This window comes from Marmota monax, unplaced genomic scaffold (genome assembly GCF_021218885.2).
Source record: "Marmota monax isolate L192 unplaced genomic scaffold, Marmota_monax_Labrador192_F-V1.1 WCK01_AAM20220418_F8-fsc00008, whole genome shotgun sequence".
Classification (NCBI taxonomy): domain Eukaryota; kingdom Metazoa; phylum Chordata; class Mammalia; order Rodentia; family Sciuridae; genus Marmota; species Marmota monax.
In genome coordinates, this window is record NW_026694432.1 from 15,452,930 (window position 1) to 15,480,201 (window position 27,272).

Sequence of the window (27,272 nt, forward strand, 5' to 3'; positions counted from 1 at the left end):
AGGCATCAGTATCCTTCACCCCTAAAAGCTTCAACCTGTACATCATTAGCTAGAGTTTGAAATTCATTTTTAAGGTAAAATTTATGAACAGTGAAATATACAAACCTAAAAAATACCATTCTGTAAGTTTTGACAGCTGCATACACTGATACCAAACAAATCGCTAGTCACGGTCATCAGAAGTTCCCTCATGCATCTTCCCTGCCACTCCCTGCCCCTTCCTCCTGTTTCCAGAGGCAACCACTGCTCTCATTTTTTTCTATCACAGATTAATTTTTCCTATTCTTAGAAAATCACATAAATGCAACATAAAATTCTATATAGCAATCCATCATCTTAAACATTCATCATTTCTTTAAAATTCTCTCTCCTAGCTATTTAAAAGTATACAATGAACTATTGTTAACTATATCCTACTGTGTTATAGAATACTGGCAGTTAATCCTCTTATCTAACTGTATTTTTGTATCTATTAAACAACCCTAATATTGCCCTGAATATACATAAGGCTTCTTTCATTCAGCATAGTATTTTTTAGATTCATTAATATTGTTGTATATATCAATAGTTTATTCCTTTGTTTTTTGATGAGTAGTATTTCCTTGTATGGGTATATCACAGTTTGGGGGTTACTATGAATAAAATGGCTATGAATGTATCTATACAAGGCTTTTCATGGAAATGTATTTTCATTTTACTTGAGTAAATTCCTAGGGTTAAAATTTCAGGGTTAAAGATTGAGTTAATGTTTAATTTTTATAAGAAATTGAGTATATCTCTTAGAGTGGAGAGTAGAATAGTGTTCACCAGAGGATAGTAAAGAGAGAAGGGAGAAGTATGGTTTAATGAGTCCAAAAATACAGTTAAATTAGAGGATTAACTGCTAGTATTCTGTAGCACAGTAGGGTGACTATAGTTAACAATAATTTATTGTATATTTCAAAATAACTAGAAGACAGAATTTTGAATGTTCTGACACAAAGAAATGATAAGTGTTTAAGGTGATTGATGTGCTAATTACCTTGATTTGATCATTTTGCATTGTATATGTGTATCAAAATATCACCCTATACTCCATAAATATGTATAATTATTATGTGCCTACTAAAAATTTTAAAAATTTAAAAAAAAATGTTGTGCAGTCATTTTCTGAAGTGGTTGTGCTATTTGTGGGAAACTTTAAAAATAAAGCTGCCCTTCCCTCAAAAAATGATTAACTAATTAATTAATTGGTGAGGAGCAGGCACAGGTGTTTCTTACACACATCTTGGTGGGTCTAATGTCCATCTGGAGGGAGTCACTGAAGGCTTAACATTCAACCCCAGATGAAATACCTTCAGTTACTTATAATAAATGTGAAAAGTTGATTTTCTTTTTTTACTTTTGAAAAGTAGACTTTTGTTGCTGTTCCCTTTTTTCCTTTACTTTTACTGTTACAAAGTCTTCGGGTGTTCTGAGATTATTTGGACACCATGCTGCAGAATTTAGAGTCAAAAGACCCACTTTTTAATCCCGATTTGCCACTTGGTGACTGTACAACTTTGGGAAAGTTACCCAATGTAGGGCTTCTCCTGTGTGTTCCAAGGCTATGAGGATAAAAGTGCCTGACTCAGAGAATTTTCAGCAGGGTGGGAGTAGAGTTATCTAACCCCTCCAAACCAGTTGGATTCCTCAACTCTGCCTTTCTGAACAAAGGCAGATTGACAGTTCTTTTCTTTAGTTCCATAAAATGGCTGTGGATGGTGAGGCTGTAAATGTCAGAGGTTGAAGAACTGTCACTACCTTCTTCTAATGACTGATGCATAATTAATTATCTCTTGTCTTACATATATGTAACTCAATAGAATGGGGATTTTGTTTTGGTTTTCCTTTCCTGATAGTGACTTAGGCTGATCTCACTATTCACTATCCCTGTGTACCCACAATGAACCTTTACAGGACTGCCAGTTAGAGTCAGTATTAAGAGAACAGTGGGGAGTGATCCAATAGCAGAGGTTCTAGTTTATCCATGCCTTCACTGGCTCTGGACTGCTGAGCTTTGAGTCAACAACAGCAAATGAACAGACCTATTCAGATTTGATCCCCACTGTCTGAAGTCACACTCCCCCTGAGGAGACAGACATGGAAACTCTTCTGAATCCACTTTAGATGGCACCATCCAGATCTGGTTGAACAGGTCCCTGAACCTTACAGAGAGTTGGTGTGTATGGCTCCTGACAGTGTTTTATATCAAATACTCAGTACTTGTTGGAAGAAAAGAAGTCTCTTTAAGGGATCTTGTATGTGATATGGTCTCTTATCCTTCAACTATTTAAATGAGGATTTGCCAATTAGCAGTAGGAAGAATGGAGTTGCAAATAGTGGGTTTTTCATATTAGGTGAGATAGGCCAGCATAGGTACAGATGAAGTGCCAGGCTTTAGCTTCTTTCTAAACAGGAAGGCTGAGGAGGATTTTCCTTCCTGTCCTCTACAGACAGCTATAGAGCAGGTAACATTCTTTGCCTTCCTGGGAAAGTAGAAGAGCTTTCAGACTATCAGAGGCTGCTCTGGGCTGGGGCTATCAGTACATAGGTCTAAGGTAAAGGTGGCTACTGGTGAGCTCTCTTCAAGTTTTGGGCCTCTCTAGGTATCTCTTTGGAACCCTCAAGCTTTGTAAGAGGGTACCAAGCAGAGAGAGAAGGGAATGAGATCAGATGGTCTGTTCTCTGAAGCATGTGTCTGGCTTCAGTAGTCCCCTTTTGGGTTGGTTGTGTTCTGTAATGTGTCCCCTGAGAAGACAGACTAAGCAGCCTGTGTTACCCTGCAATTTCTCCAAACTATTTGCATGAAATACTGCAGACAAAAAGCCCAGCCCCTGATTGGCTGTTGCTAGGTAACAACATAATCATCAGGAAATTAGGCTGTCCTCTTTTTTTCCAACCCAGAGTATGTGTGTGATTGCAGCGTTGTGCAGGAAGAGAGAGGGAGTGGAACAAAGAGAGATAAATGGGATGGTCTTGAAGGCGGGGACACCACAGCCACAAACCTGCATCCCACGGTAGGACAATCTGCTTTGGGTTGGGCTCTTTACTCAGTCAAGCCAGTATTGGTACATTTTCCTTTTATTTATTTATTTATTTTTGTACAAATGACAAAGCTGGCAGGGCCCTGCAGACAGCAGGAACAGAAGCTATGGAAGCAACTTTGACATTTGAATTGATTTTTAGAAGCAAAAGGCAGTGTTTGGTATGTGGGGAAGACTGAGTGAAGGCGAATAACTGAAGGTGTGTGAGGAATGTGTATTGGCAGGTAAGAATCCATTCGCATGGCTGCAGAGCACCAGCAAGGAACAGAACGTGAGAAAGTGCATGTGAATGAGGCATGTGGCAGAAAAAGCAAGCATGCTATAAAATGTGGAAGGGAGCCCCGTAAACTGAAGTTTAGAACTGTCTGCTGTAGCTCCTCCTGCGTTGAGGCATGTGGTCCTCCAGTCATTCGGCCAGGCTCTCTCATCCTACCCTCTGCCTGGTTACACTTAGCAGGTAGGTGAAAAGACATTAGTATGTGAATGTGTCTGTGTGTGACTGTGTGTGCACGTGCACACATAATCAAAGGCCCTGGTTCATTATTAAGATTGTGTCCAAGGTTAACAGTGCATAGAGTCCTAGCAAGAGCACAGCCCTACCTGGATGCTTCCACTGGGTAGTGAATATCCACGAAGACCCTGAGGCACTGTCCTTTCCCTTCATGCTTGCCCCAGGCAGCTTTCCCACCTCTAACCTCCCTTGTCTTATCCTCCTGTTCAGTTCCCTAGCAATGACCCTGCCCTTAAACTAGACCCTCACTTGCTACACTGCATACTTCATTGGCTTGCTACAACCCCAGGCAAGCTAATTGCCTTTTGCCATTCATTGTCTGCCAGATTAATGACTCCTCCTGTGTCTGGCTGCCCAGAGCCTCCTGAGATTCTGCTGTGTACTTTTTCTGGCTTATCTTTCCCTTCTTCCTACATCCTCAGCTCAGCCTCTGGAGCTCCACATCTGAGTTTTTAGAAGCCATTCAATTTAAATACTAAACTAGAAGCACTACCATATTTTGCCTAATCACAGGAGATAGTCCCAGACATAATGCAGAGAGGACCATTTTGAAGGAGTGGTAAAAATGTGCAAATACATCAAAAGCAAGACAGAATGCATTCCAAAAATCCAGACTCAGAAGAGAAGATCCTCCCAACCACACCCCTGCCCCAGTAAACACTGGCTATTGCCAGTGGGTAAGATTAACAAGACTCAGAGCTCCTGCCCCAGAGGGAAAAACCCATCGCTAACTCACAGGGGCTCATTGCCCCTTTCAGAGTACAGATACTAATGGAATGAACCTGGTACTCTGTGAAGGCTCTTCTGTCTCCAACAGTGACTTTTGTTACCTCTCAGTTCTCAATTCTTCATCCCAGCTTTCTCATACATCAATTCAGAAAACAATCTGTCTTCTACCTCTTCTTCCCCAGCATTCTCCAAGGCAGAATTTCAAAGTGTAATCACTGGACCAGCAGCATCAGAAGTTTGAGGGTGGAATTCAAGCAACCATTTAACAACCCTCCAAATAATTCTGGTGTACGTTAAAGTTTGAGAACCACTGTGAACCTGAAAATTGCATTTTAAATAAATTATCAGGTGATATTGACCACTATAAAATCTCTGTTCCTTGAAAACAGGGGACAATGTATATTGAGAATGATCCTCTTCCACTTAGTACCCCTTCCTAAAGTCCCAATCAAATCCATCTCACAAGTCCCACCCCAAGTAAAACTTTAACTGATTCATCTGAAGGTTGTCACTTTACCCTTTATCACATTTCCAGGGTAGGCAAACTAGGATTCACAGGCCAAACCTAACTCACAACTGTTTATGTAAAGCCCTCAAGCTAAAAGCAGTATTTACATTTTTAGATTGAGGGGGGTCAAAGAATATGCAATAGAGACTCTAAGCTGTCTGTAAAGCCTAAATTATATACCATCTGTACCTTTACAGAAAAAAAAAGGCTTTCTAACTCTTTTTATCGATGTTATGTACTTATTTCTCCTCTTACACTGTTAACTCCTTAAGGACAGAGTTAATATCTGAATCACTTCTGTATTCCATTCAGTTCTGAGCACATAATAGCTGTTCAATAAATACAGAAAGAATGGATGAGATAGTGGTGGTTGGGTGCACTAACTGGATGGTTGTCAACCACCAAGTATTCTGAGAACCCAAAAGAGAATCAACTTTCCTACTTAGCCACTTTGTAGCTGCCCATCCATGAAATAGGAACAATGACTTAAGCAGATAAAAAAAAAATCAAGTAGTTCAGACTTATGGTATTTACTCTTTTCCTTAGTATCTAAAATGATGAAAGCCAATTAGGAGTTGAATTGCATCTCAAAAAAAAAGATTATCATTAAAAAAAAAAGATTAGTTCATAAATGAAAGAGTTAAAAATAAGAAATGGAAAATCTTCAAGTGGATTTCTGATGTTCAGTAAAAGGTTTTCATGGAATAATACTCTACCAGTGCTAGTAGCCTTGAGGATTACACCTGCTTCAAGGATGCCCAGCTTGGGTGGACATCTCCCCAAACAGAAGCTCATGTCCTCAGAAGCAGCCCCAGTCCACCTCTTAACAGCCCAATTGGTAGGAAGTTCTTTTTTCTGTTACACTGAAATCTCTCTCCTTATGATTTCTACCCTGTGGTCCTCATTCTGCCTATAGTAATTATCAAAATTAGCTACCTAAGCTTTGTAAGCATGAGGTAGGAAGTAGGGTAGAATTATACCTGAAAGGAAAGGGTAGAGTGTTAAAGGGAATCTACCCATTTAGATAGTTTTCCCCTGAAAATAATAAGAGAATAGGTTAGAAATACGAGAAGCTAAAGGAAAGATTTATGAAGTTTTTTTAAGACATCATTTTGTGAGCAAAAGGAGTTCATTTGAGCCGGCTGTAGTGGCGCACACCTGTAATCCCAGCGGCTTGGGAGGCTGAGGCAGGAGGATCTCAAGTTCAAAGCCAGCCTCAGCAAGAGTGAGGCACTGAGCAACTCAGTGAGACCCTGTCTCTAAATAAAATACAAAATAGGGCTGGGGATGTGGCTCAGTGGTTGAGTGCCCCTGAATTCAATCCCCTGTACAAAAGAAAGAAAGAAAGAAATACAAGAACTAAAAGCCAGCATGTATGCTAAGAAGAAAGCAAACTTGTAAGTATGAAATGAAATAGGACATTCTGGTGGCCACGGGAGATCATTGGCTGACCACAGGTATGCAGTGTGTCCCTGCTAGAAAGGAATGTTAATCACAATTAGAGGCTATTATTTAGGTCAAATGAGTATGAGGAGGCCCCAGAGCTGAGCCTGAGGGACTCTGCAATTGCTTTGTGATTCCAGAGCATTGAAACAGTGGCCCAGACAGGATGCTAGAGCAGAAGAAGAGCAGGAGAAAACCCCTCAGGAATGGCTGAGTTCTCTAAATGGTTGGTTAGGCCAAAATAGAGAGGGCCTTACACAGAGGATGGAAGAAGGGAGTGAAGAAAGGAAGCCTAAACTCCAAGTCATATGCCTGTCAGCAGCATAATGTGCAGCAGTGTTGACATTAATCCAAACACCTGATAAATCAATCACTGCATGAAAAATAGTCCCAAGAAGAATGCTTACTGAGCGTTCGCCGACTCTCCAGATTTATAAGAACCTTTACTACACAGCCAAGAGTCACAGGAGGAATGTTATCTAGTAATAGCTGTTGCTAACCAGCTTCTGGTTTCTTGTGTTTTCCCTTCCCTTCACAACAGGCATGTGTACGTGAGTACACATGTTGTATGAGCACCTCTTGCACACACACACACACACACACACACACACACCCTGGCTTCTGTCTATTCGGGTTATCACTTCTCCCAGTTTCACTTGGAGGTGAGGTTTTTTTTGTTTTGTTTTGTTTTTTTTTCCTTTTCTTTTCTTAGGAACACAAGAAAATTCCTAGGATTTAAGAACAGAACTTTTTGGCCTCTAGTGGAACACTCACATCCAAGCCAGGACTCAGAGCATATTCAATCACATCAAGGCTTAGGCCCCCATGTTGGGACCTTCCCTTTGCACTCAAGGCACTCCCTTATTACAATTTGAACATGAGCTCTAGATTCAGGCTGTTTTGGTTTATACTGCTTAGTAACTTGATAGTCTTGGGCAAGTTACTTTAATTCTCAGAACCTATTTTCTCATCTGTAATTACTGCTCTAAAGCAAAACTAAAAGGATGACGCAGACATGGGGGGCGGTGGGCAGGGATGGTTTTAACCAAAGTAGCACATGATGCAGAACATGGTACTGAGTTTTTGCCTCTGTTTTCTTTCTTACTTTTCCCAAAACTCTTTTCTAATACACACACACACACACACACACACACGTATTTTTTTATATTTCATTTATTTTTTTATATGATGCTGAGAATCAAACCCAGTGCCTCACATGTGCTAGGCAAGTGCTCTACCACTGAGCTACAGCCCCAATAATTCTTGATAATTGATCTGTTAAACACATGAGGAAACTGAGAAACTGAGTTCATGGAGGTTAAGTAACCTGTAAGGTCCCCCAGCTAGGATGGAGGCAGGAATCAAAACAGCGTTCCCTGCGATGCTGCTCTTCCACTGTCTTATAAGTCATGCTGCCCAGCCCTATGCCCAGCACTCAGGAAAGACATTCCTCTATCCTTCCTTGCAAAGCACTTTGGGGCAGTTGTCATCGTTTTGTGTTACTTTACAATTAAATGACTGCAAATGATTTTGTAAACAGTGATAACACAACCAGTCTTATGTACATATAACATATGTGAAAATACTTATGAACAGGAAAGGTCTGTGGATGTTGGACATGCTCCAGTTACTATGCCAGTAGTGATTCTTGGTGGCAGCACCTGTGTGAGCTGTGGTTGACAGATTTGCTTGGACTGACTCTACAGCTTTGGATGACTTGTGAGATAGTCTACTAGACAGAAGACCCTGAGGCCAGGTTCAGTTCATAAGAATGGATTGACTCCAAGCAGCCTAGACTGGAGTGAGCACAAGCAGTTTTGCCTCTTGTGTATGGATGTGCAACCCTGGTTTTGAATCCTATGCCTGCTATTTGCTAGCTCTGTGTCCTCTGATAAGTTACAGGTCCTCTATGAACTTGTGGAAAAAAATGAGGAAATAATCCCTGTATCAGAGATCAATATAGGGATTGTAAGATGAGATCATTTTCCCTAACAAGCCCATAGTAAGTGCCAAGAATTATGATTATTTACCAGTACCAGTTCCAAGGATGCTGGCTTCCTAATGGATAAAAGATCATTTACATACCAAATGAAAGTATTTATGGCAAGAAATGCCCCACCTGTCCCTGGCAGTTTGTCTGTTTAAAATATGTCAAAGTGTTCAAAATCTGTTCCTTTAATCTCCTCAAAGAGGATGTAAAGGGAAACACTAAGGCTATGCCCTTGGAAAAAGCTCTGCGGGAGCCTGTTAGGGCACTCCAACATGGTCCCTGCTTCTCAGAGGCACTTTGGGTTTTTTTTTTTTTTTTTTTTTTTGGTGGGGGTGGGGGGGGCGTGTTGTTTGTTGGTCTTGTTTTGTTTTGAGGGTTTTTTTTTGTTTTTGGTTTTTGGTTTTTGGAACTGGGAATGGACCCAGGGGTACTGAGCTACATCCTCAGTCCTTTCTATTTACTTATTTTTTAAGTGTGAGGCAGGGTTTTGCTAAGTTGCTGAGGGTCTCACTAAATTGTTGAGACTGGCCTTGAACTTGCAATCCTCCTGCCTTGCCCACCCCCTCACCCAGTCACAGGGATTATAGTCGTATGCACCATGTCCAGCTTCAGATGCACTTTTGATGCTTGCCTCAGTAAGTCAGCAAAGTCCTTAGGCTGCAAAAAAATCAACCTATGCCTAGAGGGAGGCTATCGCCACAGCCCAGGGGACAGTGCAACAGGAGGAAGTAGAGAGAAAAAGGCTGCTCACTGTTTCCTATAATCCCTGGCCTGCTTAATTACACTGCTTGTCACTAAGTAGCAGTGATAGAAAGACCAGCCTACCATGGGTTGCACTGACATCAGACTAGTTCAAGGATGAGTTGGGGTGACAGAAAATGGCAAGCTCTAGAAATGGTAGATGTGGTGTGTGTGTGTGTGTGTGTGTGTGTGTGTAAGAGAGAGACAGACAGACAGACAGAGATCTAGCATGGAGAGACTTTAAAACAGTCTTTTTGTAGCCCTGGCTACTAAGATTTCTGTGTATAAATCTCCCAAAAGGATAGCTCTACTAAAACTAAATAAGAAAGAACTGACTAGATCATATCATAAAGAATTTACTTCATTATTAGAAACAAGAAAGATTTTTTTCTAATTTGAGGCTATTGAAGTAAATTATAGTTTTTCTCTAGGGGAAAAAACATCTTCTAACCTAACCTACCTACCAGTCTATGCCTGAGTTATGCTAGGTGTTTTTAATTCATTATTTTCCCCATTCTTTAAAACAAACCAATGAAACTATTATTCTTCTGTCTTTTTTGCATAAAAGGAAAATGAGGCATAAAGAGCTAAGTAACTTGGCCAGGGTTGCTTTGGTATATTCTAGGCCATAGTGATGTTTGTTCATTTGTATAGTACTTAATTTCTCTTCCTTTTTTTCTGAACTCTCTCTTGACATTTGCATTTGTGTAATTTTTGTTTCCAAACAAAAATTTCTTGTATGTGTCTATTTTGATTCATTTTTGCAAAAGCTCTGAGAGGCAGGAGTGAGAAGATTGCCTTCTCTGCCTGTGTTAATACATTGAGTGATAGAGCTGGTCCAGAACCCAGAATTCCTGACCAGGATCTCCCACACCTACCTTTTGCAGTGACAGATTCACATCACTTCAACACCACCTTCCTTTAACTTTCCCTCTTACTCCTTTTCTAAGCCGAAATGTGCTGGGCTCTACTATTCTAAATAGTAGTCCGGACCAAAAAATCTGAATAAAAGTGTTAATGGCTATTGAGAGTTTCAAAGGTACCTTCTCAATGTCTTGTGTTCATGAGGTACTTCAGTATCTACTTGGGTACTTCCTCATCAGGAGGAAAGATCTATCAGCAGAGTTTCCAGCTTTATTCATTCCTCACTTAACAGCATTCACTGCTGCTGGCCAGACACTATGTTAAGCATTCGGAATCTAAAAATGATAGTCAAGGCCTGCGGAAGAAAATCAGCCATCCTGACACATTATCAAAGATCAGAAGAAGGTACCAAACCCAGTACAAAGAGAGGCCTCTAAGAGGAGCAGACATTCAAGCTGAATGGCACAGGATGACTGGGTTCTGGCCAGGGAAATGGGAAGAGGACACAGGAATGGCCAAGTAGAGGGAAGGGTCCAAGCAGAGTCATGAGACAAAGTGTGACTGGTTCTGGAACTGCGGCCTATGGGCAAGCAGTAGGTGCAGTTGGAGGGAAGCACTGCCAGCATCTCCCCTTTCCACGGCAGGTATTTGGGGATCTTCAGCAGTGAGCAAGCTGTTTGGTAACTGTCCCCAATTCCACCACTGTCCATTTTCTTCCTCCTCCTTCAGGAATTTTATAATGATCATTTATATCATAAAGGCAACTACTCATTTTTTAAGTATTTTTTTAGTTGTAGATGGATACAATATCTTTAGTTATTTTTATGTGGTTCTGAGGATTGAACCCAGTGCCTCACAGTGTGAGGCAAGCACTCTACCACTGAGCACCTCATCTGTTATCTTATACAAGGTATAACAGGGTCCCTAGAACAGTGACTTTTAGACTTTATGTGCATCAGAATTCCTCAGAGTGTTCATGAAGATACAGTTGCTGAGTGACATCCCCAGGAGTTCTGATTTGGTAAGTCTAAAAATGGGACCCAAAAATTGGCATTTATTTTTTTCTTTGCAGTACTGGGCATGGAACTCAAGGCCTCGTACATGCTAGGCTAGTGCTCTACTGCTGAGCTACATCTCCAGCCCTTTTTATTTTATTTTGAGACAGAGTCTTGTTAAGCTGCCCAAGCTACCTTCAAACATATAATCCTCCTCAAACTTGCAACCCTCCTGCCTCAGCCTCTCAAGTAGCTTACAGGCATGTATACCACATCTGACCCCAAAAGTGGCATTTTTGAAGAGTTGCCAAGGACTATATTTTGAAAACTCCTGCCTTGAAGTATGCAAAACTGTTGTGAAGACAAGGATTTTTCATCCTTTATACAAATTTCATTTGTATTATTTTATACCAGTTTCTGAGCTAGTTGGCTTCAATATTAGGCAATATGATTTAGTATTTGCTAGGGTTACCATAACAAAGTACCAAAAACTGGTGGCTTCAAGTAATTGAAATTCATTGTCTCACTGCTTTGGAGACTAGAAGTCTGAAATTAAGGTATCTGCAGGGCCACACTCCCTCTGAAATGCTTTCTTGCTGCCTTCTAGCTTCTGGTGGCTTTAAACATTCCTCAGTTTGTGGCAGCATCATTCCGGTCTGCCTCCAGCTTCACTCAGCCAGATTCTCCCTATGTGTGACGTCTCTTCACATGGCTTCTCTTATAAAGACACCATTCATGCTGGATTAAGAGCCTATAGATGTGTACTCTGTGCCTTAGAGCAATGAAACTAGAGCTGTCTCAGTCTAGACAAACTCACCCTCTTGCTCAGTCCCCAGACACTCAGCATGTGCAGAGCATGCCTCAAACTATGTATCCCTTCCAAAAGATCAAATCCTTTTTTCTCATATTCTTCAACCAACCAGTACTGACTTGTAATATAAATATTTGGTAAAAAATCTTCCTTTTATAAATTGTGAAGAAAATAGTAAGGTTTCAGATAAAGATTATTTGTTTAAATTTATGGTGTTATGTTCCACAATGAAACCATTCAGTTTGATTTCTATTGCTAGGACTATATGATTGGGTCTAACTTCGAATCTTTCACATCTGTCTTGTTGACCTTCATTTATTTATTCCACTTTCTAGAGACACTAAGGGTGGTAACACAGTCAACTAGGAAGAGTGCATTTGGACTGTGCCAGTATTTCAGTCACTCCAGCCTGCTGTCTGAGGACAGTTCCATGGGTGTGAATCAGGGTCCTATGTTCATGTAACAACTTGAAGGTATAAAGAGGTCTCCTTCAGGCCAGTAAGTCTAGAAAATTGAGTCTTCTTCTCTTGTTGCCTTATGCCTCAGAGATATGGGCAATCAAAGAAGAATCCCTTCCCCCTGCTCAGACTCTGCTCATGCAAGCCGAACAGGCATGATAATACCAATAGCAGCCATTATAGAATTGACTAGACCTCTCATTTCCTGTCAAGCTCTGATTCCATTAGGAAAACCTCACCCTGCTTTACCCCAGGGCTTTAGACTTTAGGTTTGGAGAGCTCCATTTTCAGTATCTTTCTCCTCTTGTCCCTGGAAAGCTGTCACAGCTGTAATCCACAGCAAATGGATTTCCCTGACCCTGGGGACAAAGGCCTAGTGTTTCCTAGACTTGGCGGCTCCTGGGAGGGCAGAACCATCAGCATTTCTCCAGCTGCTGGTCTCAAGCCCTGTGGGCGGCAGAGACCTGTAATAAGATCACCATCTAAGCCAGTTACAGTCAGCACATCATTCAAAGTGGTCCCTTGAGGTTGGGAGGGGAGAATCAACGGAAATAGGAGTCCTGGCTCTAGAGAGCACAGGCTCACACAAAACCACACAGTGAGTTGGAACCCAGAGAAAAATAGACTTCTCATGCTGGATGTTAGCCATTAGAGAGATTTGGCTGTGGTTCACACTGGGATTCCACAGGGCTGGGTGGCCTAGGGGAAGAAATAAGGCATTTGTCAGAAGAAATAAGAGTAGAAATTAAAAGGAAATTGAATATGAGTGGGTAAATGTTTAAACAGTAAATGCTAGGAATGTTTAAGGATTCCAGTTTTCTACTGTGGAACACCAGAGGGTGAGACTTAGCGAGATGTCTCCGTAGCCCTCGCTCGCCACCAGCCCAGAGCTTTGAAGCAGAAGGAAGATAGGAGTGGGTAAATGTGACAGCTTTGGTGCAAAGAGTGGAACTACAGAAGAAAAGGCTCAAAAGCCAGTATAGTGACCCACACTTCCTGATTAATTCAAGTTCCCTCCCACTAAGAGATCAATGAAAACCAGATATACGGCAACTTTCTTCCTGGATTCTCTTCAGGGCAAACTTCAGCCTTCTGATCCCACCACCATGAGGCACGTTATTTAGATAATTATTTAGATAAATTTCCTACTAACAAAATTTGGGTATTAATAGCTACTTCATAATGGAAGTCATGAGTCTATATAAAGCATCTGCTATGCTTGACAAATGATAAGTACTCAATAAATAATCACCATTGATGGAAGGTGTGGAAATTAAAAGATAGTTCATGTTTTAAACTAGCTGGGAAGAGTTCTGTAGGTCAGGTGGAAGTTAAACTAAACTTTCAAATAAGCAGTAGGTTAGAATGTGGCACTCATCGTGTACTGCTAAACAAACATTTATGGACTGAAATCCTAGGTGTGCATGGGAAAACATGACATGAGCCCTGTTCTCCAGGAGTTCAGAGTCCAGTGGGGAAGACCCACCCCAATCAAATCACTTTCATGTAATTCTACACTTGTGAGTGCTGTAAGCGAGGTAAGCACAAGGTATTGTGGAAGCAGCCCTCCACTGGATGGCTTAAAGGAAAAATTCACACCAAAAGCAGAACAGCTAGAGGTTGTTATATTCAGTGCCTGTTCCATGGCAGAGACTCAAACTATTGAAGATCTAAGGAGCTGGTTAAATGAAAGGTGGAGGGAAGGCATTTCAGAGGAAGGGAGCAGCATGGGTAGCCCACAGCAGTAAAAGAGGTGGCAAATAGCAAGGTGTACAAGACTTGTAGACATTTAGAATCATTCTGAGCCCAGCGGGTATGTGGTATGGAAAAGTGGTGAGAGGTGAGGTGAGAAGTGAGAAAGACAGGCAGAGTAGATTTGGGGGCTTCACACACACTGAGCAGCTTACCAGGGGAACCACGTGGACCCCCAAATTTGCAGTGGTAACTCAACAGCTGGAGCAGGGACAACTGGATACTCAAATGTCCAAATACAAAATGTCATATGATCCAGCAATTTCGCTGCTACTTATATACCCAAAGAATTGAAGGCAAGGACTCCAATAGAACACTTGTATGCCAATGTTCATTGCAATGTTATTCACAATAGCAGTAGTCAAGAGGTAAAAACCAGTGGCCATCAACGATGGATGAATAGACAAAATGTGGTGTGCAGACACACACACACACACACACACACACGAAACAAATGAAATTCTGATATATGCTACAGCATGAATGAACCTTGAAAACATTGTACTAAGTGAATAAGCCAGACATGAAAGGAAGATATGGTGTGGTTCCACTTCCATGAGACAGAGTAAGCAAACTCAGAAAGTAAATTTGAGGTTACCAAGGCCCAGTCAAGGGGGGAGGGCAATGGGGTCTTATTTATTGCTTAATAGTTATAAAGTTTCTGTTTTGGGTAATGAAAAAGCTCAGGAAATAGATAGCGGTGATGGTCACACGACATTGTGAGTTAATGTTATCAAATAGCATGCTTAAAAATGGTTAATCTCCTGATCTTCCCATCAGAGTCAGTGCCTTCCTTCTTTTTCCCTGTTTGTGAGCGTTTGGGAGACAGCTGTAGCTACCAAGAGCATGAGCTAGGACAGAAAGGGCCGAGGGATGAGACACATTGTGAGCATGCACTGTCTGAGGATTAAGGGTATATGTGTGCCTGACAGGGAGAGACAGCGTGTGTTTGATCAGCGGGTGGCAGAGATCCTCAAGAGGAGAGAGAACTGGAGCTGAGCAGCATGGGAGCCCATCACAGAGAGGGCCAAAGGCAGGCTGTCAAGGGCAAGGGGCCAAAGAGTGAAGAAATGAAGATTAGGAGAGAGAGCTCATCAGTGAATGAAGGGGAAGAGTGACCAGGCCAGGCCAATCAGGAGGGCAAGTGGGCAAGGGAAGGAAGGAGAGTGAGAAGGAGAGCAGGCTCCTGGGAGCAAAAGCACAGTGAGGTGAGGCATACCTGGGAGGACCAGCAAGGAGATAGCCACCAAGGCCAAGGGGGAAAGGGAGGGTATGAAAGGGTAGGGACAGGGGCAGCCCCAGGGGCCGAGGGAGCAAAAACCAGACAGACTGAGCCAAGAACAAGAGGAGAGAAGAGAAAAGGGAGAGGCGTGCTGGCCATAGCAGGAAGGACACGTGGTCAGGGAGTCCAGGAAGTGCTGTGTGCCTGAGGCCCCAAGTTGCTAGGTAAGTCTCACCCCACGGGGAGCAGAGGCTGTCCTTACCTGTGCACTTTCCTATAAAGGAATGCCTTGCTCTCTGTAGGATGCTGTCTTGTTTTTCAATGAGGATTGAGTACACACTGTCCATGATAGTGTCCCTAACTGCTGCAGAAGAAACAAAAAGGAGCTACGGCTTGATCCCAGGCCTGGACAGCCTATCATCTTGATTTGCTGTGGCTGTTGCCCTGTTTTCCCATGTAGTTCCTACAAGCACTTTAGTTGAGATTTCCTAGGGTGGGATGAGAAGCAGGAACTGAAACCCAATGCAGGTCAACATTTGGGGAAAGGAAGTGAGGCCTTGAACTGAGAAAGGACCTTGGAATTGAAAGGGATATTCCATGTCTGGACAGAACTGTTTTTTACTGATTTCCTGCTCAGTGATCTTAAAATCCCAGTTGAGCCCCCTCTTGACAACTAGTTTTTCAGTTTCTGCAAGGTCATGAATTAACCCTGTTGTCATTTTCTACCCAGCCTAGACTTCTCTCCCTAGAATGTAGATAAGGTGGATTTCCACAAAGCAGAGGACAGGACACCCTTGTTGACTTTGCTGTGCATTGATTCCCATGTCATCACTATTGTCATAAACATCCTTAACAAGTGAGTAGCCAGTGCAGTTCAAGGCAAAAGGAATTCATGGGCAAGGGCCTTTCCCTGTGCAGTAAGAGTAGACATGGAAATGCTAGGGAAAACCTCTACCGAAAGGCCCAGGTCAGGAGCATGGTTTGCAGACGGGTTCACAACCTTGGAAGCCAAAAGCAACTTGCTGCCTGCCACATGGGGATAAGAGTCCTGCCTTTCAGCCTTCACCCGTATTTTTAAAACCCACAGTGAAACCCACCCTAGTCTGAAGAAAGCAGCCTGATGAATGTCAACCCCCAAATTGAGCAGCACTAGGGAGATTCCAACAGGACATTAATGACTATTTTGATTGTAGAGCTTCACGCATGCTCTATCCCTGAGCTATATCACCAGCCTTTCAGTTTATTTTATTACCTCCTTATTTGCCTCTTTCTCTTATTCTGTTCTCTCCAAATTTTTAATCCTATTTCTTTCACCGTCTGGCTGTGTACATAATAAGCATGCTGATGTTCAGTTTCTCCATCCCAAAAAGAAGAGGTTGACAAGGTGGAAGATGATCCCTAAGATAACTGCCAGGAGAACATGCAGAAATCCACCTCCTCTGCACTAGTTTTACCTCCTCTGGCAGAAGAAACTTGTCATAGACTTTAACATCAGTCTGACCTAATTTCAAATCTCGACTAATGAGCCAAGCCTGGCCCTGTGCTTTTGGTGACAAGTGTGTCTCAAAACATTGGTTTACAAGTGGCTCTATGGCAGGCTGTTTGGAAAGCTGATGCGCATGTAGTCAAACCTTGGTATCAGCAGCATATTTGTCCCAGGACCCCTCATAGTCACCAAAATGTGCAGAAACTCAAGCCTTTTATGTAAAATGGCATAGTATTTGTATATATCTTACCCACATCCTCCCAAATACTTTTAAGTCATCTCTAGATTATCTATACTGCTTAATACAATGAAAATTCTATGTAAATAATTGTTCTACTATATTATTTAGGGAAAAAAATAACAAGAAAAAAAGGTATTCAAAGCTGATTGAACTAAAGGATGCATAACTATGGAGGGCCAACTGCGTGCACATTCTCTGAAAGCATTTGTTAGATATTTTACTACTGCCTCTTCCCTCCTAGCGTCTGCCTGCTCTTCTGCTGTCTGTGTGCCCTGACTGTGCCACTCTGTAGGCCATGGAGAATGAGCTGCCAGTCCCGCACACATCTAGCAGTGCCAGTGTCACCAATAGTACCAGCGGGGCCAGTAGCAGCAGTGGCTGCAACAATAGCAGCAGTGGTGGCAGTGGACGCCCCCCGGGACCCCAGATTTCTGTATACAGTGGCATTCCTGACCGACAGACTGTGCAGGTAAGATTCTGATTGATCCAGGAATTGCATTCCTTAACCATCCGCAGGGTTAGCCAGGCAGAGGTGTAGGCATGATCTGCTGGAGTAACCTAGATGCCTCCCAGATGGGCAAAAGGGACTAGGTTAGTAGATCTAAATTTATATATGGTTAGGGGAGTGGGAGAGGCGCAAGGAAATTTGGAAAGGGAGAGTACTTAGCAGATCATAAAAATCTCTTTCTTACCCAATAGTGTAGATCCCAGGGTGATATTTTAGGAGAATAGTGTGTACAAGGGCAGACAGCTAAAAATAAGAAACTGCAAAAATGACTTAACTGCTCAGCCAAAATCCAAACCCATTATCCAAATGACCATTGACCTGTCAGGAACAAATAAGTGTCTCAAAGACAGAGGAGCATAAAAGAAGCCCAAAGGAGTCTATTGTTCTTGAGCTTTTTTCTTTTTTCCCTGATATTAACAAAATGTCATCCATGAGACCCCCAGATGATTACACAATGTTCCAAAATGTAGTCCTGGCCATGTGTTGCCACCTTTTGTGTGCCCAGCACTGTGGCAGCATTCTGCATGTTTACTTCTCCAGCTATGAAAATAGCTGTTATCAACACAGTCCTATAACTGCTGAAATGGAGGCTCTGAGAAGGCAGTAACTTGTCTAAGGCCATTCAGATAAAGAAAAAAAAAATGAGCCTAAATCTGACCCCAAGCCCATGTTCTTAATCACAACAATATCTGTTTGAGGTTCCTAGATAATATAGGCAGAAGAGAGAGGCCACAGTTGAGAAATGTTTACTCTAAGTAATTTTGCTGTACTAGAGGAGTGACCTCATCCCGTTTTGGCCCCAGGCCCAGATAAGACAGTGGGGGAGAAGCCACAGCAGACAGTGAGAAGCCTGAGAAATTCGGCTAAAGAAGATGGATTTAGTGGATGACCTGGACTGTCCCTCTCCTAGTTATCTCTGCCTCACAGTTAATCTAACCACGTCTCCAGCTCCCACCCTACTCCCTGCCTCTTCCCCTGCCCCTTCATGCATGAGTATCTGAGCTCTGGTATCCAGCATCTGGCATCATGGATGTGCCCTTCTCCCACCACTCATCAGAACTCAAGGCAAAAGGGGCTCGGGGCTTCTGCTCTGGCAACCTTGCATTTACACCCAGGCAGAGCCACTGGGAGCTCCTCCTGGCCCATCCACTGACTCCCTCTGGTGAGGAAGAGTCAGAACCTCAGGTACTGCTGGCTGAACTGCTGGAAAGGTCACTTTCAGGAGGCTAAGGAAAAAGAAGGGCCAATTTAAGGGGAAAAAGAGCAGATAATTCTGGGGACAACAGGGGGTTAAAAAGTAGAATCCAAATGAAGAGGATCTGAGAGAGTAGAGCGTACTAGGGAGAGAGGAGTCAGAGAAATATGTGCAAGAGTTGGGGTTGGGGTTTCTAGGGAGACACCAGAGCCCACGGAGGATCTGTGATATCAGCCTGTTCTCAAGAAACCCAAGTCTGAGCCCAGAGCTTTCGCCCTTAGCAGGGCCTGGGGTCAGGAGCAGCCCTATAGCCAAGGATCCCACAGAGCTGAGGGCAGGGAGTAGGCCAGAACCCAGGGAGCACTATTGCTGGGTACCAGCTGGGAAGCAAAGGTAGGAGAGAGAATAAATGTCTCTGGGCCTCCTAAGAAGAAGACAGAGGGCCTGAAGCCTGCTGCGTAGCATCCAGCTCTCTTTGTTCCTGGGAGTGGGGGAGGATCAAACAATAGCCCTTTATCATTTCCTAGAGGCTGCTGTTCAACCAATCAGGAAGGAGGGAGTAAGCAGTAAGGCCACAGAATGGGAGATAGTCACTAAAAAGAGGGAGCAGAGGAGAAAAGAGGCGAGGGAGGGAAAGAAGAAAAGGGGAATGTGTCATTCCTGTGGCCCAGCATGCTGCAAGGCCACCTTCTCAGGACTGATAGGATCCTCTGAGCATTGTGTGTCAAACCTGGGGAGTAGCACCCATTCAACCTTGTAGCCTCTGCAAAAGCAGTTGCCTTTGCATGAGTCTCAGTTTGGCTGCTTCTGCTGAACCTGGCCCCTCTGATACAGCTCTTCTTCCCAGAACCTCTCTTCATTCTGCCCTCATTTGCTTCACCTTCATCTGAGGCTGCAGAGTGCTTGGGGGAGACAGTACCTGGCAAGCCTGGCATGGGAGGCTTCTGACTCTGGGAGAGCCGGTTAGAGCAGTGGCGTGCTGCTGCGACTCTCCTCACAGCACTGATGCAGGAGCAGGCCCATCAGGGAGGAGCTGGAGACTAATCAAGATAGCAAAAATAGACAGAAAACTCTTCTAACAGATGTCTCTTGAGTCAGAGGCTCTGGAGAGGGCAGTGGGTTGTGGTAATGGTCACAGATCCTGGGGTTCCCCGAGCAGCTGAGGAGAGCTGGGTTGACAAGCCATGGCTGCAGTAAGGGTGTGCCATGCAGCCAGCTGACATCTCCAGCACCCACTCTCCCTGCCTCCCAGGTGATCCAGCAGGCCCTGCACAGGCAGCCCAGCACTGCGGCTCAGTACCTGCAGCAGATGTACGCCGCCCAGCAGCAGCACCTCATGCTGCAGACAGCCGCCCTGCAGCAGCAGCACCTCAGCAGTGCCCAGCTCCAGAGCCTGGCGGCAGTACAGCAGGTGAGGAGCCTGGCAGCGGGGATGAGGCTCATGGGGTGTCCAGACTGTGCGAGCAAGAGGAAGAAGAAGTGGGTACTGCCAATGCGTCCCCTGTCTCCTCTTGCCAGTCCACAGAGTCCTAGTGAGGACTTGCCATCATTTCCTTTTGGCAGATGAGGAACAGAGAGAGCCCAGCTAGTGAGTGGAGCAGCTGGAATTCTCACAGGTTGTCCCATAGAGAAGTGTTAGGAGAGCCACTTCCTCAACCACATCACTGTGCTGCTGGGAAAGGGACCATAACTCCAATGAGGCACTCGCAGGAGAAGGGTGTGCCAGACTCACTTTCTGTCTGTTTCCCTCTGATCCCAGTAGTTGAGAAGAACACGGTCATCCATTATCCATCCACTCATCCATCCATCCACCCATCCATCCTTCCATCCACTTATCCATCATCCATCCGTCCATCCACCCATCCGCCCATCCATCCATCTGTCCATCCACCCACTCATCCACCCATCCAGCCATCCACCCACCTACCCATCCATCCATCCATCTGAAAGAATGTTTTATGCAAAGTTCATGTCAGGCACTGGGTATGCTGTGGACCCTGTCTTCTTGGAGCTTGGAGTAGGGAGTTAGCAAGTATATAGGAACCAAAATAGTCAAGAAAAGAAGCTATTTAAATATCTCCGTTGTGGTATGTACTATGACAGAAAAGAATAGATACTGTCACTGAAGGACAAGGAAGATGACCCTACATTGGGTAGTCAGGGAAGGTCTGCCTACTGGAATAACATCAAAACTGATGCTTGAAAGATGACAAAGAGGAGAGGCAGAGGGGAGCTTTTGATGCGTGAGACAGAGTATCGACACTCTCCGCATGGCGCAGCGAGCTGCATGGGTGTGGTGGAGGCCTGGAGAGAGCTGCAGAAACGGGCAGCAGCAATGGCTGACAGAGTGCTTAGTATCTGTGCTCTCTTGTTCAGTCCTCCCAGCAACCTTTCAGCTGGGTATGGTCATTATCCCCCCCTATGAAAGGGGAGACTGGGCCCTTGGGCCCTTTCTCAAGGCCACATGATGGGGTTGGGCTCCCAGGGTTGCTGTCCTTACCACTGTCCCTGGAAGATGAGAGCTCAAAAATGAGTGGGGGTGGGGTGCTGGGACACTAGTAGCAAGAGTCTGTTCTTTTCCAGGCGAGCCTAGTGGCCAGCAGACAAGGGAGCACTTCTGGCAGCAGTGCGTCTCCTCAGGCCCCGGCCCAGTCACCTTCGGTGAGTAGAACTTGGGAGCAGCACACAGCACCCATAGCTCTGGACCAACTCCTTCCTTCTTACCTAAGATGCTCACGAGTTCCTGGACCCAGCGATCCTTAGTGAATCCTTAGCTGTGCAGGATCATATCTGGAGTCTATTGCTCTTGCCAGGGGAAAAAAAAGTGCATACTTCTCTCTAAGCCTTATATCAATGCTCTGTCATCTTTCTAGTGTCAAGGCTCTGTTGCTAGCTCCCCCTTTGAATGCTGAGTCCTCCCTTAACCTCTGTACCTAGGCCGGAGATGGGGAAGTTCTAGGTGAAACTCCTTGACCCAAGGACCAGAGGTTCTAAAGGAGGCTACATAAACCAAGGAACAGAAGAGAGGGAGAGCAAGAAATGAATGAGGGAACATAATTCACGTCAGAGCCTCCTCTTCCCTACTGCACGTGTCTCTTTCATCAGATCAATCTGGCAACCTCCCCAGCAGCAGCCCAGCTCATCAACCGGGCTCAGAGTGTCAACTCAGCCACAGCCTCAGGCCTTGCCCAGCAGGCCGTGCTCCTGGGCAACACATCTTCTCCAGCCCTCACCGCCAGCCAAGCACAGATGTATCTCAGGGCACAGATGGTGAGTACCCCTGGCTTGAGCCATAGATTTGGGGCCAGGAAGACACAGGCTGAGAGTTTGGGAGCTGGAAGACTAGAAAAATGAGGAGACAAGAAAAGGGGGAAGAAGTACTGTGGGACAGGGGCAAGAGGAAGGGGGTAGAATGAAAAAGGGTGGTCTGGAAGGCTGAGTGGGAATGTGGTGTGGACTCCATGACTCAAGGAAGGGTGGGGTTCCAGGCTGAGAAGAAGTTACCCATAATACTTCCCTTCCCTGTCCTACAGCAAATAAAATCATCTCCTTCTTATCAGAAACTGTTCCTGAGAACTAATTAGGGTAGAGTGTGCAGGGGCCCATGCCCAGCCGATCCTCCACACTCAGACTTAAGATGAGCATACACACAGGTACTTTCCCAAAATGGAATCTTCCCCTACTCTGACAGTTCTTGCGTGGACTGACCACCTCTAGCTCAGGGGCCAAAGGTACACTGGAGAGCAGAGAGGTGCAGCTTTAGGGCCTGATGCTTACTGCTGCTGCCCCCCAGAGAATTCCCTGGGACAATGACAGCATTCTCCCTAGCAGGCAGTAACTAACATTCAGCCCGTGTTGAGCTCCCATCTGAGTTATACCTCACATTTCCCATGCTGAAGAGTTTTCTCATCAGCCCCTTGGCACACCATCCTGAGAATAGTGCAGTCCTGCCCCTCCCTTTGCTCTTATGGCCAGAACTTGGCAGCTGGAGTTTTTTAGGTCTTGCTCCCATACGCCTGTCCTGGGCTCTGAGTTCCTCGTTTGAGGTTCATCTCCATTCTCCAGCAAGGCCTCTTAGACACACAACATCAAATTGACTTTCACTTCCCTAGCAAACTGACAGCCACACATTGATACCTCCCAAACCTGCCCTTGCCTCCACTTCACTCACCCCCATGTCCCACTCAGTGCCCCCACTAGGACCCCGATGCCTGCCTGCTGCTCTCCAAAAGCAGGACATACACATATAGAGGAGTGAGCCTGGAAGCGTGGCCACGGAGCTGAGGGGAAAACCCTGACAGCACCGCAGCCTGTCCACACTGGTGCAGTCTAGACCCACACGGGGTGAGGTGCCAGCTGGGAATGGCAAGTAACCTGTGCCCTTCCAGATGAGATTCAGACACAGTACAGCTCCAGGTTGTCTACTTCCTCTGCTATTGCTGCTCCTAGGCCCCTTCCTCCAAATTTGACTTTAAAATGACCAAAAGCATATGTCTGATTTGGTCCCTTCTGGAGGGGAATTTTGATCTGATTCAGCCGTTGGGTTAGGGTTGAATTAGACCCAGAAAATAGTCCTTGGGCACCTGTCTAAGGTCCCTGTTGGCCAGGATGGTGAGGAGACAGTGAGTTCAGGGTGTCCTCCCACCCACCCACCTAGAATGAGCCCCTCACAGTGTTCTGAAGTCCCAGAGCAGCTCTCCTGCTCCATCCTGTCACTGCCCAGCATGGGTCAGCACACTATAAGCCTCTTGAAACTTTCAGGTGGTCCTTGGGACCCCTGCCCTTACCTGCTTCCTTATTTCTACTTCCTAGCCAACCCCATCTCTGCTCCCTGGCTACAGTGTTCTGCCCTGTGGCTGAACCCACATGGGGCAGGTAAAAGGCGCCTCGTTTCCTGTGATTCCAGGCCCAGCCAGGTAACCTGGTGCAGGTAGCTAGGAGCCTAGGCGGCACTGTTCCTTTGTCCCCTCAGCTCATCTTCACGCCCACGGCCACCGTCGCTACTGTGCAGCCTGAGCTCGGCACTGGCTCCCCCGCCCGGCCCCCCACCCCCGCCCAGGTGAGGATCCCATGTTTGTGGGAGGGCAGGGGGGGGTGGGCAGCACTTTACAGGGGTAGGACACTGGGGATGGGCAGCCCTGGAGGAGCTCTGAGTCTCTGGAAAGGCTGGACTCTTCTAAGGAAGCAAGTGGAGACCGGACAGCCCACTGCTCCCAGACCAGCTCTTCAGTTCCTGTGTAGACAGCCTCAGCCCCTCTTGGCTGTTTTTCCCTCAAGTACAGTTAGGGTTCAGAGGGCAGCATGCTGAGGGTTTAATACACCCACAACACTCCTCGGGATAACTTGCTTATTGCTGCTTTGCAAGGGGAAAATCCCATTCTGATTACATGTGCCAGCTCTGCCAGGATTCAGGGGAAATGGCACAGAGAGGGAGAAGATGAATCCTGGGTTCCTGCTTTATGCTGGCAGCACATGGATATTCTTATGGCGGTGGAGATTCTAGGAGCTGCTGGGGAAGGAGGAGTCCTTCCAGCTCCCATTTCTTTACCCCATCTCCAGAATGGGGATGGGAGCCTAGGATTGGGTAGCAGTTATCAAAGTCTGGCACAGCTTCCATGTATCCAGCAGAGGGCACCAGGAACCAGGCTGAGTAAACATGCTGCCCGTTTCTGCAAAGGCCTGGAGTTCACCTTATTTTGAGGACAAGATAATGCTTTGTTAGTGGCTTTCCTGGCCAGTTAACTTTCATTTTTGCCCTGGCCTTTTCCAGTGTGGGAAGCCCCATGCTCACTATATCTGGGAATTATTTCCAGTGGTATGCATCCAACCTTGTTAGTTTGGGGAGGAGGGAGGCTAACCGGGGGAAGAGCCTGGCCTCCCTGACCCCGCCTGCCCCAGCCGGGGAGCAGTCGCTTCTGAGAACTCAGTTACTTTTGCTGGTGGATCCAGTAGGGTAGTGATCTTTCTTATTCTTTCTAGAATTTCACTTGCTTCTGATTCCTCTTTCAGCCCTAACTCTTTCTTTTTCTGTCTAATTTTATAACCCACTATCCTGTTCAGCCACTGCTGGATCCATCCCTAAGTCCTCTATCTTGGTTGTGCTAGCATTTCTCCTGCCCACTTTCTCTGGACTCCCAAAGACCCCTCTTTTCCAGGTACAGAACCTGACCCTCCGAACACAGCAGACACCAGCTGCAGCAGCCTCGGGCCCTAACCCCACTCAGCCTGTCCTGCCCAGCTTGGCCCTGAAACCCACACCTGGCAGTAGCCAGCCTCTGCCTACCCCATCACAGGGCAGGAACACTGCTCAGGGTTCCCCTGCAGGTGCCAAGCCTGGCGTAACTGACAGTGTGGTGGAGCCACTCAAGAAAGGAGATGGCAATGGCAGCCTGCCAGGGAGCGTGGAGGGCCGGGCTGGGCTCAGCCGAACTGTTCCTGCTGTGGCTGCCCACCCCCTCATTGCACCAGGTAAGGGCTCCAGGAACAGAATCCAGACCAGACTGTGAGTCAGGAGGAATCTTTGAAACCTTCGTTTTCCCCATGGACCAGCTGTGTGTCTCTCTCCCCTCTTCCAATCTTGAGGTGTTCATCAGCTCCTGATTCTGTTTCAACTTTCTAGTTTGATTTCTGTTTCTAACTTTAAGAAAGGAAGCCAGATGTGTAGGAATAAATGAGTTCTTCACAGTGGATCTTGGAGTACACTATCATATCTCTTAACCTTGAGTGAGCAGAGGTTGGCAGGTGGACAATTTTCAAATTCCCTGTGTCTCAGTGAAAAGAATTGGGGCTAGCCAGAAGCACGGAGGAGCCACGCAGGGAGTGGGGAGTAGAGCATTTGTCTTCTCATCATTCAGCAGACGTTTGTTTACTGGTGTTTGCCAGTCACATTGCCACACATCTGGGTGTGCAGAGATCAATGAGAGCAAGAAGGGCACAGTCTAGGTGGGGAGACTGACAGGTACAGACAGGCTGTAAGCTCCAGCCACTGTAGGAGCAAGAGTGGGCCAGCCTTGTAGAGAGGAGCTGAGAAAGGCTTGCCAGTAAGGGTGACACTCGAGAATAGATCGAGGAGATTAAAAAAAGAAAGAAAAAAACAGCAAATTCTGCAAAGGGAATGAATCAGTGTTCCCTGGCTAGACTCCTTTCCCTGCTTGCTAAATGTTCCCAGCACTGCCTATTATAGGCAATCTTTAATGGGAAAAATCTGCCAAAAGTCCTAGAAGCCAGACTGTATCGGTCTAGGGAAATAAATAGAGTGGCGGGCAATATGGCTTGGTATTAAAGAAAGACTCTGGTCATATACCTGAGAAAACCACTAACCCTCTGCCCTCATCCAGGCCATTTTACCATTCAATGTAACTTGCATCTTTTTTTATTGAAAACCCTCTATTTGTTTACTCTAAATTAAAACCAAGATCATCTAAGCATGTGTGTGTGTGTGTGTGTGTGTGTGCGCGCTCACGCACACTTACACACACAGTTCTGGAGATTGAACCCAGGACCTCACATATGCTAGGCAAGCAGTATACCATGGAGCCATATCCCAGCCCTTTTTATTTTTTGAGACGGGGTCTCACTACGTTGCTGAGAATGGCCTCAAACTTGTGATCCTCCTGCCTCAGCCTCCCTGGTATACCGCTGCATTACAGCTACTGTGCCCAGCTCACAATATGACTTCTTACCTAAAGGAGCGGGCAGGCAAAGGGAAGAAACCAGATATATAAACAAATCCATTCAATTTCATAATCCTATTAGGTACCGTGGACCACAGATGATCACCTCACTGCCAGGCACAATGGTCAGAGGTGCCATCTCCTGAAAGCATGAGCAGTGACCCAGCAGATGAAGCGAGGAAAGGTATCCCAGACAGACAGAGGGAAGCACATAGAGAGCATGACCCTGAGTTGGAAAAAACTGGGCTGAAATAAATTTATTCATTTTTTGAGACTCCAGAAACCACCTGGGACAAAGGGCCAGTTGCTACCTCCAAGTGGCCACTGCTGAGTGAGGAAGACACTGCCCTGCTGAAGCGCCGTGGCTCCCAAAGTTTCTCAGTGGCTGACATGGCTTTCCCCAGAGACTCCAGCCTCTTCCTTTTATGGGAAAAGAAACTGAGGCTCAGAATGGTGAAACTCAAGGGGATCTTACAATGTGCTGACAGCAGCTTGGATTCCAGCTAGAACTTGGAAGCTGCGTTTCTTCTACATTCTCACTCGACCCACAGAACCTTGAACAATACCAGGACTCAGGACTCCCTGAGAACCCCATTCCTGCCCAGTCCAACATATGGCTTCTCTCTAAACCTAAGCAATCCCCCCAAAGTCTAACAACTTTTCAAAAGAAAGAACAGTTCTTGGGTTCTTCCTCCTGCTAGACATCTCTGGGTTCTCAAGGAAATTAGATAGAAAGGGACCAGCACTTAGGGAAAGTCCCTCATCTGTTAATCTGCTAGGCATTTAAATCTTAAAAAAAAAAAAAAAAAAAAAAAAAAAAAACCTTAAGGTAGGTATTTATCCATTTTATAGATAAGAAAACTGAGGCTCAGAAGAACTTAGTATATTCTAAGTTCTTAAGGTCACCTAAGTAGTAAATGGTAAAGTTGAGACCTAACTCCATATCTGGCAGAGTCAGCTTCTGTCCTTAATCAAGCCAGGTTGCCCCTTAGTTCTTATATTGCTTTGGGGCCTTCTTGGCCTTGCCTGATCCTGACCCAAAGCTCAAAGAGTCTAGGCGTTCTAAGACTGTCTGGACTT

The 27,272-nt window shown here is 45.3% G+C and overlaps 1 protein-coding gene across 3 annotated transcripts in view; it reads left to right on the forward strand.

The window, feature by feature from the left end:
• Phc2 (polyhomeotic homolog 2) overlaps positions 1–27,272 on the forward strand; it is a 104,169-nt gene that overhangs the window by 34,851 nt on the left and 42,046 nt on the right. For 2 of the 3 annotated variants that reach the window (XM_046468775.2, XM_046468774.2), the window contains exons 3-8: positions 17,058–17,285; positions 19,772–19,930; positions 21,103–21,180; positions 21,625–21,789; positions 23,426–23,578; positions 24,675–24,987. In XM_046468775.2, the coding sequence (XP_046324731.1) occupies positions 17,112–17,285; positions 19,772–19,930; positions 21,103–21,180; positions 21,625–21,789; positions 23,426–23,578; positions 24,675–24,987 (1,042 nt within the window). In that variant the 5' untranslated portion in view covers positions 17,058–17,111. The remainder of the gene's footprint in view (positions 1–17,057; positions 17,286–19,771; positions 19,931–21,102; positions 21,181–21,624; positions 21,790–23,425; positions 23,579–24,674; positions 24,988–27,272) is intronic. The other variant, XM_046468776.2, reaches the window with a different exon arrangement.